Source organism: Oncorhynchus nerka, linkage group LG2, assembly GCF_034236695.1.
Source record: "Oncorhynchus nerka isolate Pitt River linkage group LG2, Oner_Uvic_2.0, whole genome shotgun sequence".
NCBI classification, from domain to species: Eukaryota; Metazoa; Chordata; class Actinopteri; order Salmoniformes; family Salmonidae; genus Oncorhynchus; species Oncorhynchus nerka.
Genome location: NC_088397.1, coordinates 56,313,961 through 56,327,920, shown reverse-complemented (window position 1 = coordinate 56,327,920; position 13,960 = coordinate 56,313,961). Strand labels below are relative to the sequence as shown.

The window sequence follows — 13,960 nt, the reverse complement described above, 5'->3', positions numbered from 1 at the left end:
TGAAAAATGAGGGACCAACCTTCTAACGTTTCTCATGTAATGCATTTCAATTGGGTTTTAAGACAGATTGCAAAGGGCTCCACACACCAAACATGTTTAATATCCCAGCTAGTGGTCCTGTATTGTACAAATTGTAGTGAGGGAGATGAGAGGTAGCTTTGGTGCCACAGGTGCCTATAGTAGGCTACACATGACCTTTTTGATGGACATCCATTTGTGAGAATTGAACAGACCCAGGTCTTAACCCCCATGGAGAGCTCAGCCATGTCCTAAATCCCATTGGAGAGCTCAGCCATGTCCTAAATCCCATTGGAGAGCTCAGCCATATCCTAAATCCCATTGGAGAGCTCAGCCATGTCCGAAATCCCATTGGAGAGCTCAGCCATATCCTAAATCCCATTGGAGAGCTCAGCCATGTCCGAAATCCCATTGGAGAGCTCAGCCATGTCCGAAATCCCATTGGAGAGCTCAGGCAGTATCAAGCACAGCATCAAAACATATCCTTGATGTGCTCTCGCCCCAACAAGGACACATAGTGAAATACATCCTGTCTGTCTGTCGTTGGTTACTTCCCAGCACAAGGCTTGTGATTCAGCCTCAGATCTTCCATGGTCCCAGCGGGTGATATCGCAGAGCACTTCCCAGTCTTGGTGCACCTCAGGAGGGACACAGCTCCAACTTTGTATCCACTTCAAAGTGGAAGAACACAGAGGCTACTGTATTTTTTTTCTGTCAGACCAAACATTGCAACACTTTCTTCTTCTTTTTACCACTGTAGGACATGTGTATGATACATGTGACTTGTGTGATGTGTGCTTCAGGGATAACGGCCCTAACGTCAGTGAAGAGCAGATGGCCCTCCAAACAGAACATGGAACAATGTCACCTTGTTCTATTATATGGCTTTAGAACCAGTGGTTTCTGTGTTAACTCTCTTTCAGCAGTCAAGCTCATTAGATATTTGATGAGCCTGTTTAGCTTTTAGCACCACGAGTCAGTTTTACGTCTTTGAAGGAAGTCTGTTTGTTTTTGTCAAGCTCAAGTAGGCCACTATCTCTTTCTTAATGAGCCAGATTGTCCATATTAATATTTCAGTACTATTTGCAGAGAAAATACCCCCTCCCTATACAAACACACACACACACGCACACACACACACACACACACACACACACACACACACACACACCTAGCAGTGGTGTAATTTTCAGACCATGGGAGACACCACCATGTCTCGTTCTGTCTCATTATCAGAATCCCCAGTCTCTATCAGCCTCATTATTTATCTCTTTATCTCAGAACTAGGGGACCATTCAAAAACACTCCTTCCATCTCTGTTCCCCTCCCTCTTTCCATCTGTGTCCCACACTCTCTTCCACCCTCGTCCCAGCGCTCTTTCTCTATCTCCTCCCCCTGTCTTTCTGGGCCTTGGGCTGACATAGCATTGTGACAGAAGTAGATGTGAGGTTGAATCTCAGCATGCTGGCTGCTCAGTCTCCTCAGTGTAGGGCAGGATAGGAGCTGCCATATACAGAACATACAGTACACACTGGTGCACAGCCATGATTAATATTCCTTCCACAGTTTGGCAGATAAATCACACTCATGCCTCACTGCATTTTGTCTTTTCAGCATGTAGGACATGCTCTGAGTAAACATTCCACCTGTCTACACAGCAGACATGCTTGGTTTATGTGAAATGGGCTTGTCCTCTTCTTTCTCCTTTCCCATCTCTTCTTGGTGTCCTTTCTCTCTCTCTCTCCCTTTGTCCTCTTCTCTCTCTCCTCAGTCTTCAGAAGCTCTGAGCCTGTGTGGTGTTATTACCATTTATATTAATCGTGTCAAGCGCTATGTGCCTAGAACGTGCCCTTAGCCGCTCACACGTTTTTTTTCTCTCTCCAAGTGGTCCGTAAACTCTATAAAACATTTTCAGATGTGTCTGTTGGATTCACAGGATGTGCTATCCCCTCAGTAAGTAGCAAAGACTTGAATTGTCTCGTTTGTGCTGGAGAAAGGGGCAAATTGGGCTGTGCTGTCAGACACAAGCAGAGGGAGAAAAGGTTGGAGAGATTGAGGGGTGGAGAAGAGGGGAGGGGGACGTGTGCATGCGTGTTTGCATGGGTGTGTTGGCTAGATGGATGGGAAATCTTTGGGAAGCGCTCCCAGGGCTCTGGCCACTCGTTTATCTCCCTCCTTCCTTCACATTGATGGCTGTTGTTCTAAAGGATAAAGTGTGGAGGTGGATAAACGCAGCCTGTCAGTCAAAGCCAGCATAGTGAGAGATGGAGGGGCCAGGCCTACCATTGGCACTTACTCAAACCCCTGAGAGGCCACACAGAGGATACATTAACATGCCACCTGCAAAGCCCTCATGATTAATCGCATAGGCCCATTAATGTTGGGTAAATGTTTTCCTCGCTCTCATGCAAGATATGAATACATAGAGTACAGAGCTGGTTCCCCAACCAGGGTACTAGGACCCCTGGGGGTACTTGGTCTATCCACAGGGGGTACTTGAGAAGACTCATGAGACCATAGGCCTACTGGTAAAATGCACATGAGGGGGTACTTCAGGGGTACATCAGGCAGAGCAGAATTCAGTTGGTGGTGCAGTAACCGATAAAGGTTGGGCACCACTGGAGTACAGTACTGTATAACATATTTGTTTTTGTGAGTGGGTGTACACTTATAATGTGGTATACATATTGTATGGATATAGGTGTGTGTCTGCACTTGCGTGGGTGCGTGTACATGCTTTATCAGTTGGCCCAATGATTGAGCAGAGAAGTCAAATATAGAATTGTTAGAATATATTGCTAGAATAAGACCCGGTCGCAGCATGTACACCATAACCACAATAATCACATACATCGGATGCTCCCAACGGATACCGACACCCAAACATGAAACTTTGTGTGATACAAATGATATGCTTCGATGTGTTTTATTTAGTTCCTCTATAGGTTTCTTTCTAGGTTCCTGTCTTTCTAGGGAGTTTTTCCTAGCCACCGTGCTTCTACATCTGCATTGCTTGCTCTCTGGGTTTCTGTAGAAGCACTTGGTGGCAACTGCTGTTGTAAAAAGGGCTATATAAATACATTGATTGATTGATATTTGTTCTCACAACAATGCCATAATTCCCCCGGATAGGGCCTTTGTAATTGACGAGGTTATTAGTTATAATCTGAATAATTACTGCTTTGCTCTGGGAGTCACTCACCGGTGAGAGGGTGTGCTGAGCTATGAATCCACTCTGAGCCAGTACAAAGAGGAAATGAAACCTGGAGGAAACTAATTGGTTAACGTCATTAAGATGCGCTGAATGAAGATGTATGGTCAATATGTTTATATCCCTGGGCGCAAGGACGGGCACAAATGGTTGGCCAGCCCTGGCCCGCGGTCAGCACAGTTTAGGAAGCCAGCTGATTGGCTATAATGATGAGTGGGCCAGGTCACTTCCTCTCCCCGGGCCTTTGATGTGAGGGGAGATGCTGATTGTTTCTGTCTGAGGAATGTTCCATCTTCAGAGGAGCTGTTCTATCAGTCCCAGACGGCGTGAGAGGAGGGGGTGTTTTTTTGCGTGACCGTGACCCTGCTCTGGTAGTTAGCATGTTCAAACCATCTCCGACCATCTCCGGGGGTCTGGCTGCTGTTCTAACTTTTGAGATTTGTGATGTTGGATCCCGTGTGGAGCGGCGGGTTGTTTGGAGTTGAGATGGAGCGTCCTTGTTTTACCGTGCTCTGCCTACCCTGTTTTTAAGCTACAGGAATGGAGAAATGGTGTTACAGACCCCCTAAGGCCATGAAACAAGGCATGATTCCTCCCCTGTCCTTCCCTTTCCTCTCTCAAGAATTATAGTTGTCTTCTACCCAGGTTGTTTTTCTTAGCTGTTGATTTCGGTGTGCAGGTCGGAGGTCCCAGTGTTCTCTTCGCTGTGTGTGTGTGTGTGTGTGTGTGTTTCGTGTCTGTCATTGTTTACCAGTCAATACATCTCTCCTTCTCTCTGGCATCGTGGTATTGGAATGATAGTGTAGTGGGTGTTTTTCTGCTCACAATGGGAAATGAATATGTAATGTCCATTCTTTGCTTTCTGGGTGAAAATAATATTATGTTGTGGTTGCTCCTTTTCTTAAGGTTAGGAAAGGATTTATGCAGGGCAGGAATGAAGATTTACAGAGTATATATTTGTTTATCATTGTATTTCCCTCTGCATTGTCATGCTCCATGACTGCTGTTCCTCCCTATCCCCTGCTGTGACGCTCCCTGTGAGTTTCAGTAAACCCATATGGTATTGATATGAGTGAGGGGACCTGTGGTCTGTAACAACTCACAGTGACCTGTGATAATCGAGCCTGGGATCACATCTTACTCTGTCTGTCTGTCTGTCTGTCTGTCTGTCTGTCTGTCTGTCTGTCTGTCTGTCTGTCTGTCTGTCTGTCTGTCTGTCTGTCTGTCTGTCTGTCTGTCTGTCTGTCTGTCTGTCTGTCTGTCTGTCTGTCTGTCTGTCTGTCTGTCTGTCTGTCTGTCTGTCACACACACACACACACACACACACTCACACTCACACTCACTCATGTGAATAGGAGACAGGCCTAATACAAAGCTGCTTGCTCTCCATAAGCCTGTGCATATTTGTCCAAGCTTTTCTGGGAACTCAGAGGGGAAAAGACCTTTCATTTCAACACGTTTGCATTCAGTCAGGAATGTCAACAACCAGTCCCCTGGTTCCTTTGTTTGTGTTGTGGTTTATTATGTGTTTGTGTGTGTGTATCTGTGTGCATGTGTGTGTGTGTGTGTATATACGCCTCATATTCCATGACTTATCTGCAGCCTGGGACTGCATAATGATGACACAGGGGTGACATTGAAGTGAAAAGAGCATGGCATTGCTGGCACCATAGGATGTCAGGTCTGCCCTTCAGTGGGATGATATACTGGTGACACTCTGTACCTGGTCACACTGTATACTCTATGTTCCGTGTTCTCTCATACTCTCTATACTGCTGCTAAACCCATGGTCACTAGTGCTATTCCTGGTGAATAACAGGGTGTGCAGGCTTTTTTTCTAGCCCTGATTCAACTGAACAAGCTCTTGAAGCTCTCCAGAATCTCTCATCGTCATGTGAATCACACTGTGACCCACAACACAGCACATAATGCTCCAGTCAAACATGCAGCACAATAATAGTCTACCCTGGTTGCTGAGGTGCTCTCGTGTTCGGTGTGCAGTGTGTAAAGTCTTTTTTCTGTTTATCTGACATGAGTATGGAGAAAGTGTCCCCACCTGCCACTTCTCTTCTGGGCTGAATGCAAAGCGACCAGTGATCCACAGCCCTCGATACGGAGAGGTTATAATATGTAAGACCCCGCCATGCAACCTGCTTTCACTCTATGAAAGGACACTGACTTAGCTAGTACTCTCTTTGTGTGTGTGTGTGTGTGTGTTGTGTGTGTGTGTGTGTGTGTGTGTGTGTGTGTGTGTGTGTGTGTGTGTGTGTGTGTGTGCGTGTGTACTGTAGAGCTGCAATGCCGCTGTTGCCATCAATTATTATCTGACAGAAGAAGCTGATGGTGTTAGGGTTCCGTTTGAACACATGCTTTACTATGGGATCTACAGTTGAAGTCGGGAGTCTACATACACCTTGGCAAAATACATTTCAACTCAGTTATTCACAATTCCTGACATTTAATCCTAGTAAAAATTCCATCTTAGGTCACTTAGGATCACTTTGTTTTAAGAATGTGAATGTCAGAATAATAGTAGAGATAAATGTGTCACGTCTTCTAGGAGTAGTGGGTTTGGAGTCAGGCGCAGAGAGCAGAGGGTTCGGGCAATCGTATTTTATTCCGGTACAAACGGTCACGCCAAAACACTAGGCGCATAAAACTGACCGGCCCAAACACAGGACCCAAACCCAGGACCCAAACAGTCTGGAGAAAATAAAATATAAATGCACATCCACATCCTAACAGAGGAACAATCCCGCACAAACATAGACCTAACAGGCTTAAATAGACATAAATCAAGAACCAAAATAAGAGACAGGTGCAACCAATAAGACCAAAGGAACAGAAAAGGAAAAGGGATCGGTAGCGGCTAGTAGACCGCCGAGCGCCGCCCGAACAGGCAGGCGAGCCACCTTCAGTGGGAGTCGTGACATCATGATTTATTTCAGCTTTTATTTCTTTCATCACATTCCCAGTGGGTCAGAGGTTTACATACATTCAATTAGTATTTGATTAGCATTGCCTTTAAATTGTTTAACTTGGGTCAGACGTTTTGGGTAGCCTTCCACAAGCTTCCCACAATGTTGGGTGAATTTTGGCCCATTCCTCCTGACAGGGCTGGTGTAACTGAGTAAGGTTTGTAGGCCTCCTTGCTCACACACGCTTTTTCAGTTCTGCCTACAAATTTTCTACAGGATTGAGGTCAGGGCTTTGTGATGGCCACAATACCTTGACTTTGTTGTCCTTACGCCATTTTGCCACAACTTTGGAAGTATGCTTGGGGTCATTGTCCATTTGGAAGACCCATTTCCGATCAAGCTTGAACTTCTAACTGATGTCTTGAGATGTTGCTTCAATATATCCATATAATTTCCCTCCCTCATCATGCCATCTATATTGTGAAGTGCACCAGTCCCTCCTGCAGCAAAGCACCCCCACAACATGATGCTGCCACCCCAGCGCTTCACGGTTGGGATGGTGTTCTTCGGCTTGCAAACCTCCCCATTTTTCCACCAAACATAACGATGGTCATTATGGCCAAACAGTTCTATTTTTGTTTCATCAGACCAGACATTTCTCCAAAAAGTACCATCTTTGTTCCCATTTGCAGTTGCAAACCGTAGTCTGGCTTTTTTAATGGCGGGTTTGGAGCAGTGCCTTCTTCCTTGCTGAGCGGCCTTTCACGTTATGTCGATATAGGACTCGTTTTACTGTGGATATAGATACCTTTGTACCTGTTTCCTCCAGCATCTTCACAAGGTCCTTTGCTGTTGTTCTGGGATTATTGATTTGCACTTTTCGCACCAAAGTACGTTCATCTCTTGGAGACACAACGCATCTCCTTCCTGAGCGGTGTGACAACTGCGTGGTGCCATGGTGTTTGTACTTGCGTACTATTGTTTGTACAGATGAACATGGTACATTCAGGCATTTGGAAATTGCTCCCAAGGATGAACCAAACTTGTGGAGGTCTCCATTTCTTTTGCTAAGGTCTTGGCTGATTTCGTTTGATATTCCCATGATGTCAAGCAAAGAGGCACTGAGTTTGAAGGTAGGCCTTGAAATACATCCACAGGTACACCTCCAATTGACTCAAATTATGCGAATTAGCCTTTCAGAAACTTCTAAAGCCATGACATAATTTCTGTCATTTTCCAAGCTGTTTAAAGGCAAGTCAACTTAGTGTATGTAAACTTCTGACCCACTGGAATTGTGATATAGTGAATTTTAAGTGAAATAATCTGCCTGTAAACAATTGTTGGAAAAATTACTTGTATCATGCACAAAGTAGATGTCCTAACCGACTATATATATATATATATATATATATATATATATATATATATATATATATATATATATATATAGTTTGTTAACAAGAAGTTTTTGGAGTGGTTGAATAATGAGTTTTAAGGACTCCAAACTAAGTGTATGTAAACTGTATGTTAGGAACCCACAGAATACCTGAAATAGATCACAGGAGGTTGTGCTGCTTTGTGTAAGGATTACAGCAGCGTGGAAAATGCAACTGGAATAATATTGACAATATTGATCATATGAGAAAGTGCCAGGAAATGGGTTTCATTACACAGCATGCACACACACACACGCACGCACACACACACACACGCACACGCACACCCACACGCACACAAACAAACACTCTCCAGAAGAATGGAGCTTCACCTTGACAGGAGATACAGTGAGGAATGAGAGACGGGCCTGCTGTGTGTGTGTGTGTGTGTGTGTGTGTGTGTGTGTGTGTGTGTGTGTGTGTGTGTGTGTGTGTGTGTGTGTGTGTGTGTGTGTGTGTGTGTGTGTGTGTCTTGCTTTATTGAGGTATTGCATTTAACTTCTCATCTTAAACAATAGGGATGAAATATTTTCCGTTTTGCCAGGCTGATACATGTACATTGAGTGTACAAAACATTAAGGACACCTGCTCTTTCCATGACATAGACTGACGAGGTGAATCTAGGTGAAAGCTATGGTCCCTTATTGATGTCACTTGTGAAATCCACTTTAGTCAGTGTAGATGAAGGGGATGAGTCAGGTTAAAGAAGGATTTTTAAGCCTTGAGACAATTGAGACATGGATAGTGTATATGTGCTATTCAGGGGGTGAATGGACAAGACAAAATATTTAAGTGCCTTTGAACGGGGTATGGTAGTAGGTGCCAGGCACACCGGTTTGTGTCAAGAACTGCAAAGCTGCTGGGTTTTTCATGCTCAACAGTTTCCCGTGTGTATCAAGAGTGGTCCATTACCCAAAGGACATCCAGCCAGCTTGACAAAACTGTGGGAAGCATTGGAGTCAATATGGGCCAGCATCCCTGTGGAACGCTTTCGATACCTTGTAGAAACCATGTCCCGACGAATTGAGGCTGTTCTGAGGGCAAACGGGGATGGAACTCAATATTATGAAGGTGTTCCTAATGTTCTATACACTGAGTGTTTGTACACACACAAAGCCTGTCACCCTACAGTGAAGCACCAATCTTCACTCCCCCTCTCTCTCGTACACACACATACCCACGTCCCACGTCCCACCACCCCCACACTTGATTTATTGATGATTCTGATTCTGTGACGCACAGTTGATGATGATGCAGTGTGTGTCTCTGTGGCTTTTGTATTTTCCATCTGAAACCCACACCACACAGATCCTGGTGTTGAGGATGTAGTGGTGTAGCTGTGTTGCGTTTGACGGAGCTGATCCTTCCCTGAGGACTTTAGGAGACGCTGAGGGATCTCTTTTCCCTGATTAAAAACCCTTTATCTCAGAACAGGACACACGCTACGTTCTTAAGCCCGCCCGCCTGGATGTGTGTCTGCGTGTGTGTGTGTGTGCAACTGCATGTGAGTTTTGCATGCTGCACATCACCATGACAACCGGTCTGATGGACCATGTTGCCTGTGCTTTATGTCTGCATGTGTTTATGAAAGAGAGAGAGATACAATTAAAGGGGGCTCTAACTCTGAGTCTAACTGTACACCCTTCCAGTCTGGAGAGAGCTGTTTGTGCAGGCTTTTTAAGCTACAGTACTAGTCCTGTAGATCTGTGTGGATCAGTGAGAGCAGAGTGGACAACATATTGAGGACCATGCAGGGTGTTTTTTTATGCAGCGCTATGGGAGAAAACTATTCTATAACCAATGTATGACCTTACGACTTCATGCTGGCTGTAAACAGAGCAGGCCTGTGTATAATTCAAGAATTCAGAGAAACCCCACAGAGGAGAGAGAAGTCAGAGAGCAGAACACACTCCCATTTTTATGTGCTGTGGCTTTGCAGACATGGTCATAAATGATGCAATTTGGAGATCCAAGCTGTTCCTTGAGAGAGGTGGAAGTTTTACAGATGGATGCCTAACACTTTCATTCATACTCTCTCCCTCTCTCTGTCCCATTCTCTCTCTCCCTCTCTCTGTCCCATTCTCTCTCTCCCTCTCTCTGTCCCATTCTCTCTCTCTCCTTCTCTTTGTCCCATTTTCTCTCTCCCTCTCTTTGTCCCATTCTCTTTCCCTCTCTCTGTCCCATTCTCTCTCCCTCTCTTTGTCCCATTCTCTCTCTCCCTCTCTTTGTCCCATTCTCTCTCTCCCTCTCTTTGTCCCATTCTCTCTCCCTCTCTTTGTCCCATTCTCTCTCCCTCTCTTTGTCCCATTCTCTCTCCCTCTCTTTGTCTCTCTCTCTCTCTCTCTCTCTCTCTCTCTGTCTCTCTCTCTGTCTCATTCTCTCTCTCCCTCTCTTTGTCCCATTCTCTCTCTCCCTCTGTCCCATTCTCTCTCCCTCTCTTTGTCCCATTCTCTCTCTCCCTCTATTTGTCACATTCTCTCTCCCTCTCTTTGTCACATTCTCTCTCCCTCTCTTTGTCACATTCTCTCTCTCCCTCTGTTTGTCCCATTCTCTCTCCCTCTCTTTGTCCCATTCTCTCTCCCTCTCTTTGTCCCATTCTCTCTCTCCCTCTCTTTGTCCCATTCTCTCCCTCCCTCTCTTTGTCCCATTCTCTCTCTCCCTCTCTTTGTCCCATTCTCTCTCCCTCTCTTTGTCCCATTCTCTCCCTCCCTCTCTTTGTCCCATTCTCTCTCCCTCTCAGATGCAGATCTACATGTATAACTCGGATGACTTTGACAGCCTCAGTGCTGCCATGCGGCAGAAGAGGATCATTGCAGCGATGTCGGTCTTCTTTCAGGTGAGAACATCTCTCTCATCTTTTAGGCTTTTCAAACAGAGGGTTTTGACATGACCCTCTAGCACTGTTGTATTCTAGCCTGGAATATATTCTTATTCATGTTCGTATACTAGAAGTACTTTACATGTATAATGTTATTGTTAAGTGACCCTATGGAGAGGGCCAAAGGGTAACAGTCTGGTTTCAGTCACTGATACGGTTGGATAGCCGTGGATGAGGGAGGAGTGAGGAATGTGGGCCGAGGTCAGGTCAGATGGAGTGACAAAGAAGAGTTCTATTACAAACACACCACCTAGGTTCCTGCCTAGCAACAGATATGTATGGGCTGTCTAGATGTTCAAGGAGGAGACTCTGCCTAGTAGGAGGGTAAAAAATATATGTGCTTCTGTAAACATGTCTTTGCAGCTGTGTGACCCAGTGGGTGAATAAACTTGGTTTGAGCTTTGTCTAGTTGTCCGTTCTGTTTGTCAGAACCTAACAGCACTCTATAAGGGGCATGGAACAACACACTGACTAAATCAATGCCCAATACCAGAAGTGAAACACGACATTACTGCTTTACCATCACAGCTGGGGGAAAAAAGTGTTCATTTTGTTGTCTAAGTGTTTGCAGTGAGCACTGTGTTTGTCTGGAACTGCGACTGTATCAGGCTGTATTGTCTTAAGTGGAGATATAAGCGTTGGCTGGCCTGAGTGTGCTGGCGGGTGGCTCTGTTGAGCTAGCAGTGGGCAGGGTCATGGTCAACTCCATCACACTGAATTGCCATGATTAAAAGTTCATTTGATGCCATCGATTGCGTAAGTGGGCTTTTACTTGGTCCATTACCTCTCCTTTAATACTCCCTTACACACACCGAGAGACATACACACTCGCCCACGTTTGCATAGTCCTCCAGTCCTCTCTCTTGGGTCCAGATTGGCCATTCTTTACGTTCATTGAATTACAATGATTCTGTCTTCTGCTCTCCCACTCTCCCTTGCTCTCTCTCGCTCTCCATCTATCTCTCTCCCCCTCTTCCTTCCTCTCTCTCGCCCTCCGTCTCTCTCTCTCCCCCTCTCCCTGGCTCTCTCTCACTCTCCGTCTCTCTCTCTCCCCCTCTCCCTTGCTCTCTCTCGCTCTCTGTCTCTTTCTCTCTCCCCCTCTCCCTTGCTCTCCCTCGCTCTACTTCTATATCTCTCTCCCCCTCTCCCTTGCTCTCTCTCGCTTTCCGTCTCTCTCTCTCCCTCTCCCATGCCCTCCTTCGCTCTCCCTCTCTCTCGCTCTCCATCTCTCTCTCTCTCTCCCCCTCTCCCTTGCTCTCTCTCTCTCAACCTCTCCCTTTGTCTCTCTCGCTCCTCTCCTCTCTCTCCTCTCTTACTTCTGCTCTCTCTCTCTCTCTCTCTCTCTCTCTCTCTCTCTCTCTCTCTCTCTCTCTCTCTGTCTCCCTCCCCTCTCTCCCACCAAGCACTGCAACCCCCCCACCTTCTTATTCCATGAAGAATCAGATCATTCAATCTCTAGACCTCAGAGGTTGAAGTGAAGCTGTGACCGCAATAACTAGGCAGATGCATACTGTATGGATCTCCAGAGATTCCATCTATGCTTTTGTTCTAATGCAAATGTGAGTATGTGTGGGTGTACTTTTTATAATGGCATTTTTCAATCTTTGATCTACTCTAACTCAAACACTTTCTACTCTCTCAAGCAGTAACCTACACTTGCGTGCGTGGGGGCCATGTGTGTGCATGTGTACACGGCATGTACAGTGGTTCCTCCTTCAGAAATTGTGCGCTTACGCCACGTGACTTAGAGGTCATTTGTGGTTTAGTACGGTACCCTGTGTCACCACTACATTGCTCCAGACCAGTGCAAGGGGAAGTTAGAGCACTGATTATGCTTTTGGGTCCTACTATGTCTGTAACTGACAATGAATGGGTGATGTAAACCTAAATGGACTGATAAACTGATAAATGTGCACAACTTCAGTGTTACTTACCTAAACTGTTGTTACACTAAGGTTTTAATTATTTTATTTTGTTGTTAGGATTATTTTGCTCTTACTGTAGTACTGTAGGCCACTCCTGACCGGTCACGTTGTACAGCGCCTGAGTGGTGCAACGGTCTAAGACACTGCATAGCAGTGCAAGCTGTGTTGTTACAGATGCTGGTTTAATACCTGTGCTGCCCTCGACTGGGAGACCCATGAGATGATTGTAGGTGTTTGGTTTCTCTCCCTCTAAAAACAGAAATAAATCATTCTAAATAACCAACTGGCTTTATTTACAAAATAGCAACAATTTCTCACCCCATGTTCAAGAATGGCCTTTTTCTCACTCAGTTTACATGATTTGAAAACAAAATCATCTCCAAAATAGTGTTGTTTTTTAAACAAAGCTATTATTATTATTATATTAATTAAAAATTATATAAAAGCCTGTTGGATATTCTCACAGATATATTATTAACCCTGTTTTTAGCCGAACAATATACAGTGGAAGTCAGAAGTTTACATACACTTAGGTTAGAGTCATTAAAACTCGTTTTTCAACCACTCCACACATTTCTTGTTAACAAACTATAGTTTTGGCAAGTCGGTTAGGACATCTACTTTGTGCATGACACAAGTAATTTTTCCAATAATTGTTTGACATCATGGGGAAATCAAAAGAAATCAGGCAAGACCTCAGAAAAAAAATTGTAGACCTCCACAAGTCTTGTTCATCCTTGGGAGCAATTTCCAAACGCCTGAAGGTACCACGTTCTGTACAAACAATAGTACGCAAGAGTAAACACCATGGGACCACGCAGCCATCATACCACTCAGGAAGGAGACGTGTTCTGTCTCCTAGAGGTGAACGTACTTTGGTGCAAAAAGTGCAAATCAATCCCAGAACAGCAAAGGACCTTGTGAAGATCTTGGAAGAAACAGGTACAAAAGTATCTATATCCACAGTAAAACAAGTCCTATATCGACATGAAAAGGCCGCTCATCAAGGAAGAAGCCACTGCTCCAAAACCTCCACAAAAAAGCCAGACTACGGTTTGCAACTGCACATGGGGATAAAGATAGTACTTTTTGTAGAAATGTCCTCTGGTCTGATGAAACAAAAATTTGGCCATAATGACCATCATTATGTTTAGAGGAAAAAGGGGGAGGCTTGCTGAAGAACACCATCCCAACCGTGAAGCACGGGCGTGGCAGCATCATGTGGTGGGGATTTTTGGTACAGGAGGGACAAGTGCACTTCACAAAATAGATGGCTTCATGAGGGAGTTCAATTATGTGGATATGTTGAAGCAACATCTTCATGGGTCTTCCAAATGGACAATGACCCCAAGCATACTTCCAAAGTTGTGGCAAAATGGCTTAAGGACAACAAAGTCAAGGTATTGGAGTGGCCATCAAACCTGACTCAGTTACACCAGCCCTGTCAGGAGGAACGGACCAAAATTCACCCTTATTGTGGGAAGCTTGTGGAAGGCTACCCGAAACGTTTGACCCAAGTTAAACAATTTAAAAGCAATCCTACCAAATACTAATTGAGTGTATGTAAACTTCTG

At 45.0% G+C, this 13,960-nt stretch overlaps 1 protein-coding gene across 1 annotated transcript in view; it reads left to right on the top strand.

The window, feature by feature from the left end:
- LOC115138350 (receptor-type tyrosine-protein phosphatase gamma-like) overlaps window positions 1–13,960 on the top strand; it is a 263,743-nt gene that overhangs the window by 191,612 nt on the left and 58,171 nt on the right. Inside the window, exon 5 of the mRNA XM_029675127.2 lies at window positions 10,324–10,419. Coding sequence (XP_029530987.2) covers window positions 10,324–10,419 — 96 coding nt within the window. The remainder of the gene's footprint in view (window positions 1–10,323; window positions 10,420–13,960) is intronic.